Source organism: Phascolarctos cinereus, unplaced genomic scaffold (genome assembly GCF_003287225.1).
Source record: "Phascolarctos cinereus isolate Bilbo 61053 unplaced genomic scaffold, phaCin_HiC Scaffold_4;HRSCAF=312, whole genome shotgun sequence".
Taxonomy (NCBI): Eukaryota; Metazoa; Chordata; class Mammalia; order Diprotodontia; family Phascolarctidae; genus Phascolarctos; species Phascolarctos cinereus.
In genome coordinates, this window is record NW_027555847.1 from 283,500,965 (window position 1) to 283,515,844 (window position 14,880).

At 38.7% G+C, this 14,880-nt stretch overlaps 1 protein-coding gene across 1 annotated transcript in view; it reads left to right on the plus strand.

Annotated features, from left to right (window-relative positions):
- Positions 1-628: 628 nt before the first annotated feature.
- Positions 629-14,880, plus strand: part of LMNB1 (lamin B1) — a 64,766-nt gene continuing 50,514 nt past the window's right edge. The window contains exons 1-2 of the mRNA XM_021009626.1: positions 629-744; positions 1,162-1,623. Coding sequence (XP_020865285.1) covers positions 1,277-1,623 — 347 coding nt within the window. The 5' untranslated portion in view covers positions 629-744; positions 1,162-1,276. The remainder of the gene's footprint in view (positions 745-1,161; positions 1,624-14,880) is intronic.

Here is a 14,880-nt window from a genome sequence, read left to right on the forward strand (position 1 = left end):
AGTTGTACTAGGTACATGTCAGTTGAAAGAGACATTTTAATATTTATTTTCCAAGTTATAAAAGGAAAGTGAATGATAAAATAAACTCATTTAGAGAAGCCAACACAAATACAACCAATAAAATTTTTCATAGCACCTCTATTATTTATGTCCTTTCCCTATTCCCAAACTGCACACATTTTGGTGGAGATTAATGTCACACTCTATCTAGTTTTTCTGTCTGTAACCCTCAAGGAGTAGTAAAGCGTTTAAGTTGGAGTAGCAGGGATCGGGATAGTCTAAAGGAATAGGGACACTGCCTCGGCTTGTACAACTGTTTACTGGGGCTGAGCGGGAGGGCAGCACGTGAGTGAGTCTGCCTAGCGAGACTCAGGCCACACCAAGCCCAACTGACACCCCTTCCTCCAATTCTATCTCCCCTCCCTGGTTTCCCTTACTCCCACGGCCTAGACTAACTGAAAATCCTGGAACAGCAGCTGGGGGTCGTATTTTGAATTTAGTTGCTTGGCACCAGCTGATTGAAGAGACCTATCTGTCTGGAGCTGGTATTGGTTCTTCCAGCGTCACGCGGAGCTTTTGCAAGCCACGGTGGGGATTCTGAACCAATAAAAAGATCGGCTCCCCCGTCTCTTCCCTCCCCCCCTTTGCAGCCCATATCTTCGGTCTTTTCTGGTGGCGGCCCCCTTTCCTCCTCTACCTGAGAGGACACAAAGTGCTGCAGATCTAAGGAGGAGAAGGCGGCCGGTGAGTGCGTGAACACTACTAAATCAGCCCTCTATTACATTTTTTTAATATGGTGTTTCCTGCTTTTTAAGGAACATTTAAATCAGTAATCACTTGTAAACAAGCCTCTCCCTTTCCCAACCTTTGTATCTTTTAAAACTAGTCCTTTGTTACTGTTACATTTCCCGTTCACTCTTCCCTAGGTGTTTTCCTTTGACGCCTGAACCTTGGGTGTGCGCTATTGTGTGTTTTTGTAAACTATCTAGTGTCTGAACCCTGTGTATTAGTTTCTTGCCTTTAGTGGGTTGGCATCCTTGTTATCGCTGCTCGCGTTTATACGATAAGCTTTGGTTGCAAGCTTATTGGTCTCTCCTTCCTCCCCCTTCCCTCGTCTCTCCTCTCCCACTCATTCGCAGTTTTCTCCTCCTCTTTCTTCAGCTGCTCCCTCTTCTGCCCGGTTTTTACTGCCGCAGGGCTAGACAGCCAATACACCACGCTTCTCTACTCCGGCACCACCATCCACTGCAGATTACACCGTCTCACGTTGTTGATAATGGCGACTACAGCTCCCTTGGTGCAGAGAACAGGCGGCCGGGCCAGTGGGCCTGCAACCCCGCTCAGCCCGACCCGGTTGTCCCGCTTGAGGGAGAAAGAGGAGCTGCGAGAGCTCAACGACCGGTTGGCGGTATATATAGACAAAGTGCGGAGCCTGGAGCTGGAGAAAAGCGTGCTGCAGCTGCAGGTGACCGAGCACGACCGCGAGCTCACTGGGCTCAAGACGCTCTATGAGACCGAGCTCGCGGACGCCCGCCGGGCCTTGGACGACACGGCCTGCGAGAGGGCCAAGCTGCAGATCGAACTGGGCAAGTTTAAGGCAGAACATGATCAGCTGCTGCTTAAGTAAGTGTTTGCTCCGCACGCTGGGAGAAGGATATATGGATCTGGCTTTGGAGCCTGAAGATAGAGATGGATCTGGGCAGCTGTGTTAAATCCTTTTCGGGATCTGAAGAGATTCGAGATTGTATTTTTACAATCCAGAGATAGAAGGGAGGAGGAGGATAGGCAATCGATATTCTCCCTTTCAGTATTCTCTAGTTGGGGTGGGTGGGTCTTCCTGACAGGATTCTGAACTTGAGATAAGAGGGGAAGAAAAGGTCTTTTCCATGTGTTCTCTAACTGCAAAACTGTGAATTTGACCCTCTTTTGTGGTGTTAAAGGAAGGAATCTGCATTATTGCCAGCTTACAAGTGTTGGTGTTAAGGGGATGAGAGGCTAGTAGTAATATGACCTGTGTTAAAAGGGAGGCTGACCCACAGAAATTTGTTAGGAAAACGAAATCTCTTGTTAGATTGGAGGGGGAGGAGTGATTCTGGAGAAGAGGGAGCAAAAATGATGATAGCTAAATGTGACAATTGCTCAATCTTAATCTATTTGTGCTACATTGGGATTCATGCTTTGCAGGCAAGGCAAGAAACTAAAACTTAGGGCCATCACATTCACTTTTCTTGACTTCATATGCAGGAGATGGTGCCTAATAGGGCAGCTCTAATGTTTAGGATGGACCTCCCTCTCTCTAAATCCAGATAGAGCAGAGTAGGTAGGTTTATAACTTAATGTCTAGTCTAATGGTTTTGTTGTCAAGACAGGTACTCTGATGCTGCGCAATAGACATGACTGCCATCTCTGGTTTAAGATCAGTGAAGCTGATCACAGCTTTGCGTGGGGGGGGGTGTATGTTTGGTAGCTGTGGAGAAAAGTCTGAATGGGGACAAGAAATTATCATTCTAGTTCCTGAGGGCAGGGCAGGGTTCTATTCTTTCCTTTGCTTTTTCCCGGGAGGTGGAATGATAAAAGAACCCCTACCTACTTTGTAGGTAATAAAAGGACCCTTAGCTGCTATTCAGCCCAGCCCTGGCATCTTATGCCCGTATTTGAGCATGTGTCACTGGTATGTAGCAAACATTGTAGATTTCTTTCTGTTAAATAAATGTATCAGTATGTGTCTATCCAGTTCAGTATCTCTACTTTTGGTGACTTGTTGAACCCACTCTTCCATGGTCATGCACCTTCATTGTTTACATAGTGTATAAAATAGTTGTTTTTCTCTCCCAGAAACACTGATTTTACTTGTTTCCAGCTATCTTATTTGATCCTCACAGCAATCCTGGGAAGTAGATGCTATTATTATCCCCATTTTACAGTTGAGGCAAATGGGTTAAATAAGTCTCCTAGGGACACACAGCTTGAAGGGTCTGAAGCTGGATTTGAACTCGGGTCTTCTGACAGGCTTCCTTAGCTATTCAGTGTCCTATAGCTGCTGGGCATGTATGAGCACGGGGAAGGCATTTGCTTATATTTACAGAACCTGACTTCAGTTTTCTTTTCTGGTGAAGGGCCAGGCTAGGCAGAAGTGATTTAAGATCTTATTGCCATCAACTTAGACCCAAAGCTATAAGCTCTCCCAACTTTATCAAATCCCCTCCACCTCCTGCTGCCATTATTATCACCTGTTGTTAGAGTTAGTTGTCCTTGGAATGGATAGCATTTTCCAGTGAGTGATTTGGTCACTGTGATGTTACTTGGGCTTTCTGTATTGATTTGGGACATTGGAATAAACTAAAGGATTGAAAGAAGGAATGAACTGAAAATGGGTAAGGGCTGAGGGTAGGCTGAACTTTGTGATCTTAGAATTGATAGCCACACTTGATAAAATATAGCAGCATATTTTTGTTGAATAGCTTTTTCTTTTTAAAGCATAATTTAACTAACATTAAAAAATGTTTGTGTACTGACTAAATGTAGAATATTATGCTAGTCCAGATTCAGTTCAGAAATTCAGGGCCCTGACAAAAAGTAGCAAGGTGGTATAATAAAGTGCTGAATAGGAAGACCTGTTTGAAACCTGCCTCAGATACTTAGCTTTTTGGCCCTGAGCAAGTCCCTTAACTTAAGCCTCAATGTATTCATCTGTAAAATGGTGATAATAATAAATACAGGTAGTATGAGGGTCAAATGAAGTAATATTTGAAAAGCACTTGATGCCTTAATTCCTAGTCCTAGTAAACCTCACAATACTAGTTTCCATTTCCAATTAAAAATCTTTTTTTTTCTGGCTTGGCAGTGGGGTTAAGTGACTTGCCCAGGGTCACACAGCTAATCAGTGTTATGGGAATGAGGGCAGATTTGAACTCAAGTCCTCCTGAATCCAGGGCCGGTGCTCTATCCACTGTGCCACCTAGCTGCCCCTCCAGTTAAAATTCTTGCAAGACCAGGTTTGGTGACTTTGTTTATTTTCTTTTTTTGAAGAACATTTGGAAGCTGAGCTTGGGAGGTACAAGGAAAGAAAGAAAAGTTTAAAGACAAGTTAGTGTCTTTTAGTTCTTTTTTTAAAGATAAATTTATTTTAAAACTGTTATCTTGTGTTTTTAATCAACGAACAAGCACAGTGAGATTTTATATCTCTCAGTTAATAGTGCAATGGCAAAGATATGATTAATTTTTTGCTTGTGAAAGACTGCCTGTTTTTCTAATACCTTCATCAAGGAGATTCCCTTGATTTTTATTTAGGTGATTCTCATAAAGTTTCTGTGAAGATGAGAGGACAGTCATAAAGGTTAATTACTAATTTTCTCTTGGTCACTTTGGGGGGGTGGTTTGAGGTGCAAGGTGTCAGTAAGGTCCAAGCTTTTTTTTCCATTCCTTTGATATCTTCCTTTGATCTATGAATTTGGTGCCAGGAAGTCCTGGGTTTGATTTCTGCCTCCTATGCTTACCAGGTTTGGAACTCTGGGCAAGACACTTAACCATTCTGGGTTCAGTTTCCTAATCTGTACAAGAGGGAATTGGATGTTAAGACTTACTCTTAAGGTCCTTTCCAGTTCTAAATCTACAGTCATGTGATTCCCTTCTGATATCTTATACATTAGTCCCTCAGCACATCCTCACAATTATATTGCCTTCAGCACTTCTTCCTCCTCTCTCTCTCTTTCTTTCTCTTCCTCTATCTCTCTTTTTTCTCTGTGTACACATGTACACACATACATACATACATACATACATACATACATACATACATACATGCATGCATACATGCATACATTCTTTGTTCTCTCTGGCTCCTTTCCCTGTCTTTGTTCTCCTTAATACCATTTCTATTTCCTTTATCAGTATCTTGGGGACTGTTATGTTAGAGTCTAGGTGTGGTGGCTCCATTATCATTGTTAGAGAAAAGTTAAAAAAAAATTTCCATTCTTTAACATTTTCCTTTATTTTAATTCTTCTGTCTTTTTCCTTGAATGCTCCTGAGATGACATTTGCTAATTAATTTTCTTTTTAAAAAAAATTGATTCACTAGACTGTTTTAATAGTCTATTTTTTGCAGCACAATGTCTCCCATCCATTCATCATGATTAGGATTACTTGGAAATGTAATTAGAGAAATAACTGGGTGATAATAAGTATCAGAGACATAGAATAAGGAGATGTATGTTCATCAAAATATTTCTCACTGTGATGGCGATCCAGCACATTGTCTGGATTGAGAAGGAATTTCTAGTGGATTGTAGAATCCTCTAGAAGCTTGTATTTTCAGATTTCCTTTTAATGACCATATGAACCTCTAGGACATTGCAGAACCTCTTGCAAGAAAACAGCTTTAACCTATTCATCTACACGGGGAAGAATAAGTGGATGAAGAATGTCTATGTCCCAAATTTGAACACCATATAGAGCTTATCCAGCAGTGAGTGAGTGTGTGTGTGGGACAGACTATGAACAGATAATGAACTGGACCCAGGGAGGAGAATGGTCTGGATTGCTTTTGGGAAATTGTACTTTTATTGGCCCCAAGATTTCCATGAAAGCAAAGGCCCATCTTTTCAGTGCTAATATTTTACCAGAGTTGCTAAATGGCAGGGAGACATGGACCACCACTGCCTCTAAAGAACTAAAAATTAAGTTCAGGCAGAGAACAGTGGAGAGGCACACAGTGTGTATGAATAGGTTGCAACATATAGCCAATGGGGATCACCAGTCACCAGAGAAGTATGGGAGTGATGTGTCAGTCATCAAGGAATTATATAACAGGAAGAGAATGATGAACTAGTCATGTGGCAAGATCAAGGAGTGACAGGTGGACAGTTGGATTGTTCTACTAGAGCTCTCTCAGTTTTGCAAGAAATCAAGGAAGGACCTCCTGTGATGAACATTTAGTAGGTCATAGGTGACGGTCCCCAGTATAGGAAAGTATAAATTGATTGTGAGCTATATTATTGGAGGGAACTTCTAAATCGACATCACAGATCATTTGGATTTATCTTTTGTTTTTACATTATCTACATTTCCCAATGTTATTTCATCCTCTCCTAGAGGACCCTTACTTATAATGAAGAATAAGACAGAGGAAAAAGTTCAGCTAAAATGATTGATTCATCAACCAAGTTCAGATTATATATAATGTTCCATGCCCATAGCCCTCTACCTCAGCAAAGAATGGAAGTGCATATCTCTGCTTTAGGGTCAAGCTTGGTCATTATAATTTTATAACCTTCGCTGTCTGTTGTTTTGTTGTTCTTTCTATTGTACATATAACTTTTTTTCTGTTTTGCTTACTTTGCATCAGTTTGTATTCTTTACATTAGAGTTCTTTTATGCTTCTTTGTATTCATTTTCATCATTTCTTTGTTGTGGGATTATTCAGTCTTAGTCATGTCCTATTCTTTGTGACCCAGTGGACCATACTGTCCATGGGGTTTTCTTGGCAGAGATACTGGAGTGCTTGGCCATTTCCTTCTCCAGTGGATTAAGGCAAATAGAGATTAAGTGACTTGGCCAGGATCACACACCTAGTAAGTGTCTTAGGCCAGATTTTAGTTCAGGTCTGCTTGATTCCAGGCCCAGGGCTCTATCCACTGAACCACTTAATGTCTCCTGGGCAAGCAAAGATTAAGTGACTTTTCCAGGGACAAATAGCTAGTAAGTATCTGAGGTCAAATTGGAACTTGGGTCTTCCTGACCCCAGGCCCAGCAGTCAATTCACTAATCTATTTAGCTATCATTTCTTACTGTTCAGTAATATTTCTTTGCATTCATGTCCATTTTGTTTAGCCATTCCCCAATGGATGGGCATCTATTTTGTTTCCAGTTTTTTTTTGCTACTATGAAAGATGATGCTATAAATATTCTGATGTATATTAAGCCTTTTTCTTAATAATGTTTTGATATTACATTTAGGAGGATTTGTAACTGGAAAACAGTATTGAGAATTAAAAATTCCAAATTGGGCATTTTTTAAATAATCTCTACTGGTGTATTACCACAGAGACATGAGGAGATCTATTCATGGAGAGCCTTTGGCATTCTCAGTACTCTCAGAACAGCTCCCATGTAGGGGAGTCACAGAATCAACAATAAAACTATGTCAAGTCTAAGTATAAACTTTCCATATTAGTGGAAGTCTAATTTTTTTTTTGTTTTTCATTTAGAAGTTTTTATAGGAGCTTATGGTAGATGGTGCTAACCATGACTGTTCAAAGTTTATTGGAACTTCTACTTTTGAAATGTTAGGAGACACAATTTTGGCAGGTGTAAAGTTGAAATCATAGAGAAACAATGATAAAATTAGTTATAAAAAAAGAAATTGCTCAAATTAATTAGGTAATCTTTTAGGACTTAATTCTGTAGGTTTGCAGAATTCTTTTTTTTTGATTACGTGTTTTCAACTATAAGCTAACTTCTGTTGCATTTTACCTGACATATCGAATTCTGAAAACCTTGCTTCATGTGAAGGAGATTTCGTTTTGGTCTTGAATCATAAGAGGAAAATTTTCCCTTTTGAAGATTATGAATGAATATTACTGAAACTCTACTTAGGGAAGCTGTGTTTGATGCTTGATCCCAGCTTAGCTATTGGTAGGTGCCCTTTTCCATCCCATGCAAATTAATTATTTCTCTTGTTTAAATTGGGGGGGGAGGGTGCTAGGCAGTGGGGTTAAGGGACCTGCCCAGGGTCACACAGCTAGTAAGTGTTATGTGTCTGAGTCTGGATTTGAACTCAGATCCTTCTGAATTCAGGGCCGGTGCTCTATCCACTGTGACACCTAGCTGTCCCTCTCATTTAAATTTTAAAAAGGAAAAAGCCAAAGAAGTTTAAGAAGGCTTAAAAGGTTTATTAAGCCTCTGTAATTTAATATTTTCAGATTTATCTTGCTGAAAATGAAAGAGAAGATCATGGGATCACAGATTTAGAATTAAAGGGGAACTTAGAGGTCATTTGGTATACATCTCTCATTTTTTAGATTAGGACACTGAGGCCCAGAGATATTAAATGACTAAAAATTTAAAAGATTTTTGTTGTTGTTCATTCTTTTCAGTCATGTCCAACTCTTTGTGACTCCATTTGGGCTTTCCGTGGGAAAGATTTGCCATTTTCTTCTCCAAGTCATTTTACAGATGAGGAACTGAGGCAGACAGGGTTAAGTGACTTGCCCAGGGTCACACACTAGTAAGCATCTGAGGCCAGTTTTGAACTTGGGAAGATGAGTTGCAGATAGCAGGCCTGGCACTCTATCCACTGCACCACTAGCTACCCCTGCCCAAGATTACTACAGAATAAATGGTAGAGCTGATTCCAACAGAATCATTAGACTCTAGAACTAGCATGTTTTCTACTACACCATATATATATAAAAGTATCGTTGGTAAAGAAAGTCACTCTTCTCCTTGAGGGCAGCAGTAGGCATTCATCTGATCTCTCCTCCTAGAACCTCCTTTTATGGATAGATAAGCACCTATTCATTTCCTACCCAGCTGTACTCCTTTGGACTTCTGCATGGCTCCCAGACTTCTTCATCTTGCAAGATCCCATTGGTACCCACTGCCCCTGGTGCTTCTCCCTCCCTTTCACAGGAGAGCAGATACCTCTTCTCCTAGAGGAATCACCTTTCTCTTCATTTCCCACTCATCCATCTCTGGATTTATCCATCATGCTCCTGTGCTGGGTATTTCTGCCCACTCCCTACTTTTCTGCTTCCTTTGTATATTTTTGTCCCCCATTAGATTATACACTTCTTAAGGGCAGTATCTGTCTTTTGCTTTTTTGTATCTTTAGTGCCTGACACGTAGTAGGAATGTTTTTTGACTGACTTTGGCTTTTATTTTGTTTTAATTGAAAACCAAAGAAATGATGGGTTTAAGCTTTATCCTTTGTGCCTCTTATAATGGGGTAGATGATTTTATGTAATTATATGAGAAGTTTGATGTATTTATATTAGCCTGACTTTTCCATTGAGTTGCTGTATGATATCAGAGTAATCAAGTTTTATTTATCTATTGAAACAAATAGGCATAGAAAGCACCTCTTTAATGATAATTTGTGCCATGTTGGCGGTGTTCACATAGTGAGTAATTATGTGCAAATATTTGATGCTTAACCTAGTGGGATAAAAATAGGAAAAGTCTGGCATAAGTTAATTGTAATCAAGTGAAAGATTTTTTTTTAAGGACAGGATTATGACATTGTACTTACAGATATATTAAATGTAATCTGAAATTTTTTTCTTTCCTCTTGTGAATCTGACTAATGTCAGAAACTATTTCCTTACACAAAGAATGATAAAAGAGATTATATGTCAAACTGTACCAGTTATGTAAAGCTTTTTTTTTTAAACCTTTGGAACACATGCTGGCCTTGTAGCCAGGAGAACTTGGATTCAAGTCCTGCCCCTGATGTGTGATGTGACCTAACTTCTCAATGCTCTAGGCATCTATCTAAGATTATATGTTACAGAGCTGAGAATTTTCTCAGTGTATGTTCCTCATACCATTGAAATCACAGGTCCTATCCTTATTAAATTTAACATGGTAGTTCTAATGCTGTCCTGTTCATCTGCATCTCTTTCTGAACTTATTCTGTTTTTGTCTGTGTATTTAAAAAAAAATTGTTAGCACACTTATTTTGTTCTCTTTTGTTCCCACTTTCGGTTCTTCTCCATGAATTTCATTCCCACCAAAAATTCCTCTTCTAACAAGTACAGTCAAACAAAACAAGTCTGTACTTTGTATGAGAATATATATCTCCTGTACTTCTAGCCTATCACCTCATCAGTCTTCTGGACTTGTGATTGATCATTGCAGTAATCATAGTTCTTAAGTATTTCATAGAGGTTTTCCCTTTACAATGTTGTTGTTCAGTCATTTTTTCAATTGTGTCTGACTTTGTGACTCTATTTGAGGTTTTCTTGGCAAAGATACCGGAGTGATTTGCCATTTCCTTATACAGTTCATTTGACATATGAGAGAACTGAGGCAAACAAGGTCAAGTAATTTGTCCGGGTCACAGCCAGTAAGTCTGTGAGGTCAGATTTGAACTTGGAAGAGGAGTCTTTCTGACTCCAGGCCTGGCACTCTATCCACTGCACCTCCTACTTGTCCTTATGATGTTAAAGTCATTGTATAAATTGTTCTCCTCGTTCTCACTTTGCATAAGTTCATATAAATGCCCCCATGTTTCTCTGAGTCCATCCCTTTTGTCATTTCTACTGGATTCAATAGTATTTTATCATGTTCATATGCCATATTTGTTCAGTCATTCCTCAACTGATAGGCACCCTCTCTTGTTTACAGTTTTGTTTTGGTTTGTTTTTTTTTGCCATAACAAAAAAAAATTATACTATAAATATTTTTTATGCTTATGGGTCCAGTCTTCTTTGATCTCTGGCATATGTGCCTAGTAAAGGTATTGCTGGGTCAAAGGAAGGTGACTTTTCTTAGAAGATAGCTTAATGACTTTGTTAAATATAATTAACACATAATTCTACTTTAAACTCTGTGTGAACTTCCATGTCATACAAATAAAGTCAACACGTGTACCTGTGCAGTTGTATATGATCATGTTTTAAATAGCACACCTACCACCGTATGCTGCCTTTCCCCTCAATTTTTAGATTCCAGTTTTGGTATTTTAAACACACACACACACACACACACACACACACACACACACACACACATACACACACTCTGAATACAATACTAAAACTTCAGTGTTTCATGTTACAGTCTTTTAATGAATTTTTTTTTAAGGATGATCAGGCTATAGCAGAGAAGATATAAAGATACATAATGTTGCAATTTCTTTGGAATTTCTAGAAAGGATTTAAACTGTCATGTCACTTGTCACCCCCACCTCCCTGAGATGTTTGGTAAGAAAATGGAAAAACCAGGAAGAATGAAAGACAGGCTTGATAACTTATAGTTACATAGAATTTCATCTTTGCTAGGGAAAGCATGCTAGAGAATTTTACATCATCATGTGTACAAGTACTCGGGGCATATAGAAAAAAATTTTTTCAATATTTTATTTTCTTAGTCCTCTTAAGTAATTGATACAGCTCTTGGAAGTTTGCAAAGTAGTTTTACATACGTTTTCTCATTTGAACCTTACAACAACTGCGTATGTAGGTATTATGTATTATTCACATTTTACAGATAAGAAAACTGAAGCCCAGGTTAAGAGATTTACTAGTGGTCATGGTAGCTAGTGTCAGAAACAAGATTCAGGTGTTGTGACACAAAGCTCAACATTTTGTCACATGTTCTATGTAGTGGAATTGATGTTCTTTTAGCTAGCTGGAGTCTAGACAGCATGAAAATACAGTGCAGGGGCTTTTTTTTTTAAATGCATCTCCAGTGACATATATATACACACATATATATATGTGTATGTGTGTGTGTGTGTATATCTATATCTATAGATATAGATACACACACACACACACACACACACACACAGTTGGTGCTTAATAAATGTTTGTTGAGTTGAGGGCAGGGAGGCCATCAAGTTACAGTCTAGGTCACAGGTTCTCCAACCTGGCATCTGTGAACTTGTATTTTTAAATATTTTGATGACTATTTCAATATAATTAGTTTTCTATGAAACAATGTGTATTTTATATATATTTAAAACCCTATTTTAGGAGGAGATTCATAGGCTTCTTCAGATTGCAAAAGGGGTTAAAAATAAGTTAAAAACATTTGTTTTAGTTAAACTTGGAATAATGGTCAGTATACTTGATGCATCAGGAAGCTGTATGCTGTTGCTTCCTGTTAACAGACCTAAGATACAATAAAGAAGAAATATTAAAGGGAATAGATTAATGGAGATACATTTTATTATTATTTCAGTTACTCTGAGTGCCATATACAAGACCCTGCCTATTTACCCATTTATTTGCATTTATCTAATCTATTACTATTATAGTCTTACACATACATTATCTGACCTTCACAATAACCCTTCGAAGTCATTCGAAGTCATGTTATTATTTATCCTTTTTTTCAGTTGAGAAAAGGGAGGTTAAGACACCATGCTAAGCACTGGGGATATGGATATAGCTCCAAGATAATCCCTACCCTCTAGGAGCTTATATTCTAATAGGGAATAAGCTTTGGAAAGCTTTAACTGGTGGTGTGGGGAGTATGTCACATGGTTTAGCTCACCAGTCAGAGCCCCTGATCTGAGTTTCAGTGGGAGGTATATAAGAAGGAGGGTAGACTGCAGGTGGAATGCTTTGGACACTTCAAGCATTTAGTTGATTGTATTAGTAACCTTGTTTTCACTTTTGCAACCACACACATTTGCAACTATGTGCAGTAGGAAAAAAATGAGAGGCACAATGCAGGCAAGTTTGTCTAATGGCTAGTTTCCTACTAGGTGCTTCACTGGTCTTGTTCACTCTACTGTGGTAAAGAGCTCCCTGTGCATCTGTTGCATGTTTTCATTGCCTTTAAAACTCAAGTTTTGTGTTGCAGTTATGCCCCCACAGCATAGTGCAAGTAGTGCAAGTCCTTTGGGCCCTAAGCCCAAGTGTGCAAAAGTCAGTGAAGCAGCTTAATGAGAAAATAAAAGGGTCTCAAACAACAGCGCAGGAAGCAAATGTCAGTGATGGATTATTTCTAGCTGGTGTGTCATCTCCAATGCCATCCACCATCCATGAAGGACGACGTGTTGAAGGTGATGCTGAGATCTCACTAGCCTCATGTTCTTCCTGCAGCCCCAGCTAAAGTCCTAGCAGTTTCTCTCTTGGTTTTCAGAGGGTGACCAAGGTAGAGAGGTTTACAGGAGTATAGTATACATTATGAACCCTCACACTACCATCTGATGTAGTGGAAGGTAAGATTCATGTTACAAATGTTTTAGTTTTAAGAATTTTATTTACTATACAAGCATTTATGATACTGAAGATTACATGTATTGTAAAAAAGTGAATATTGTCAGAAACCAATGTTTCTGTTTTTTTAATTGAGATGTTGGCAGAAAAGGTCACAGCATTCTAGGAAATTACTAGCAAGAAAAAATATTTTGCTGTTACCAGTTTTATTTTGTATACTGCCTTTTATTGGTTATTGTATTAGCAAAAGTGCATATTATCAGAATTAATGCTTCTTTATAACAAAACAAAAAGTGAATATTGTCAGAAATCAATGTTTTTGGTTTTTTAATTGAGATGTTATGCAGAAAAGTATATTTTCAGCCATCTCTAGTGAAAACTTAGTTTTTGGTGGTCAGGAACCTAACCCCCTATTTTCCACAGATTCAGTGTATCAACATTCATGTTTTTGACTTTCACACTGTTTTCTAGGAATATTACCCCCATGAAAGTTGAGGATTTACAGTAACTCTACCCTTGGTCGTACAGCTAGTAAGTGGCCAAAACCAGTAGTTGTGACAAGACCGTCAGAACTCGGTTCTTAATCTATACAACAAAGCAAATGTCTCTACTTACACATGACTTTGAAATTTATATACCTAGGCCTGACCTGTGTGATTTTGGTTGAGTCACTTCACTTTCCTGGGCCTTACTTTCATTACCTAGAGGGGATTGGACAGGATAATTTCTAAGATCTCTTGCAACAAAATCTTTATGACTTTCTTGACCCTTCCTCTAGGAGTATAAATCATATTGTCTACATTTTCACTTGGATGGTTTGGTAGGAGCAGTATTTACTATGTAGGCAAGGCCAGTTTTTCTTTAAAAGGTATACTTTTCAAGGTATTATACAATAATTACAATAGTAGCTGGCATTTATATAGCTCTTTAAAAGTTGCAAAGTGCTTTATATATTATCTCATTTGATCTTCGCAATAACCCTGTGAGGCAGATGCTATTATTATCCCTACAGATGAAGAAACAGAGGCACAGAGAAGTCAAGTGACTTTAATAGAGTCACAGAGCTAGTAAGTGTTTGAGTTTCTGACTACAGGTCTATCACTCCATACCACCTTGGTGCCTAAATTGCTCTATCTGGTTATGAAGCGTTTTGAACTTTTGTTTTCCTTTTTGTACTTTTAAAATATTTTATTGGTTTTCTTTTTTCATCTTTATTTCTACCTACCAATTCACTGTCCTTTTTAACAAGCACAATAATTTACTGCCACTGGCCATGTCTGAAAATGTCTTTTTTTTACTCTTTGTCCATCAGCTAAATGCCAAGAGGTGAGTGGATTGCTTCCTTATCAGTCTTTTTAAAGTTATGAATGCAGCTACTGCTGCATTGCTCAGAATTCTGTAGTCAGAGGTGTTTTCTTTTGTACTGTTATGTTTGGCTTCAGACATGTCCTAGCTGTGTGACCCTGGGCAAGTCATTTAATCTCTACTTGACTCAGTTTCCTCAACTGTAAAATGGGTTGATAATAAGCACCTACCTTGCAAGGTTGTTGTGCAGATCAAATGAGATAATATTTGTAAAAAGATTCGGCACAGTCTCGGCACATAGTAGGTACTTTATAAATGCCTATTCTCTTCTCTCTCCCTTATTGTATTCATTGTGCAAATTGTCCTTTTGTTTCTGCTCGTTTCACTCAGTTACCAGTCTGTGCAGGTCTTCCTGGGTTCCTCTGGAATTTGTTATTTAGTCATTTTTAGGGCAGAGTAATATTCCATTACAATCACATACTGCAGTTTCATCAGTTATTCCCCAGATGGTGGACATCCATTTTGCTTCAGGCTCCTCACTATAACAAAAATTTTCTACTATAAAAATTTTTGTACATGTGCTTCCTTTACCTTGTCTTTAATATTTTGGGCAGAATAAACCTACTAATGCTGTCCCTGAGTCAAAGGCACAGTTTAACACCTTTTTTGTATATAATTTTGTATT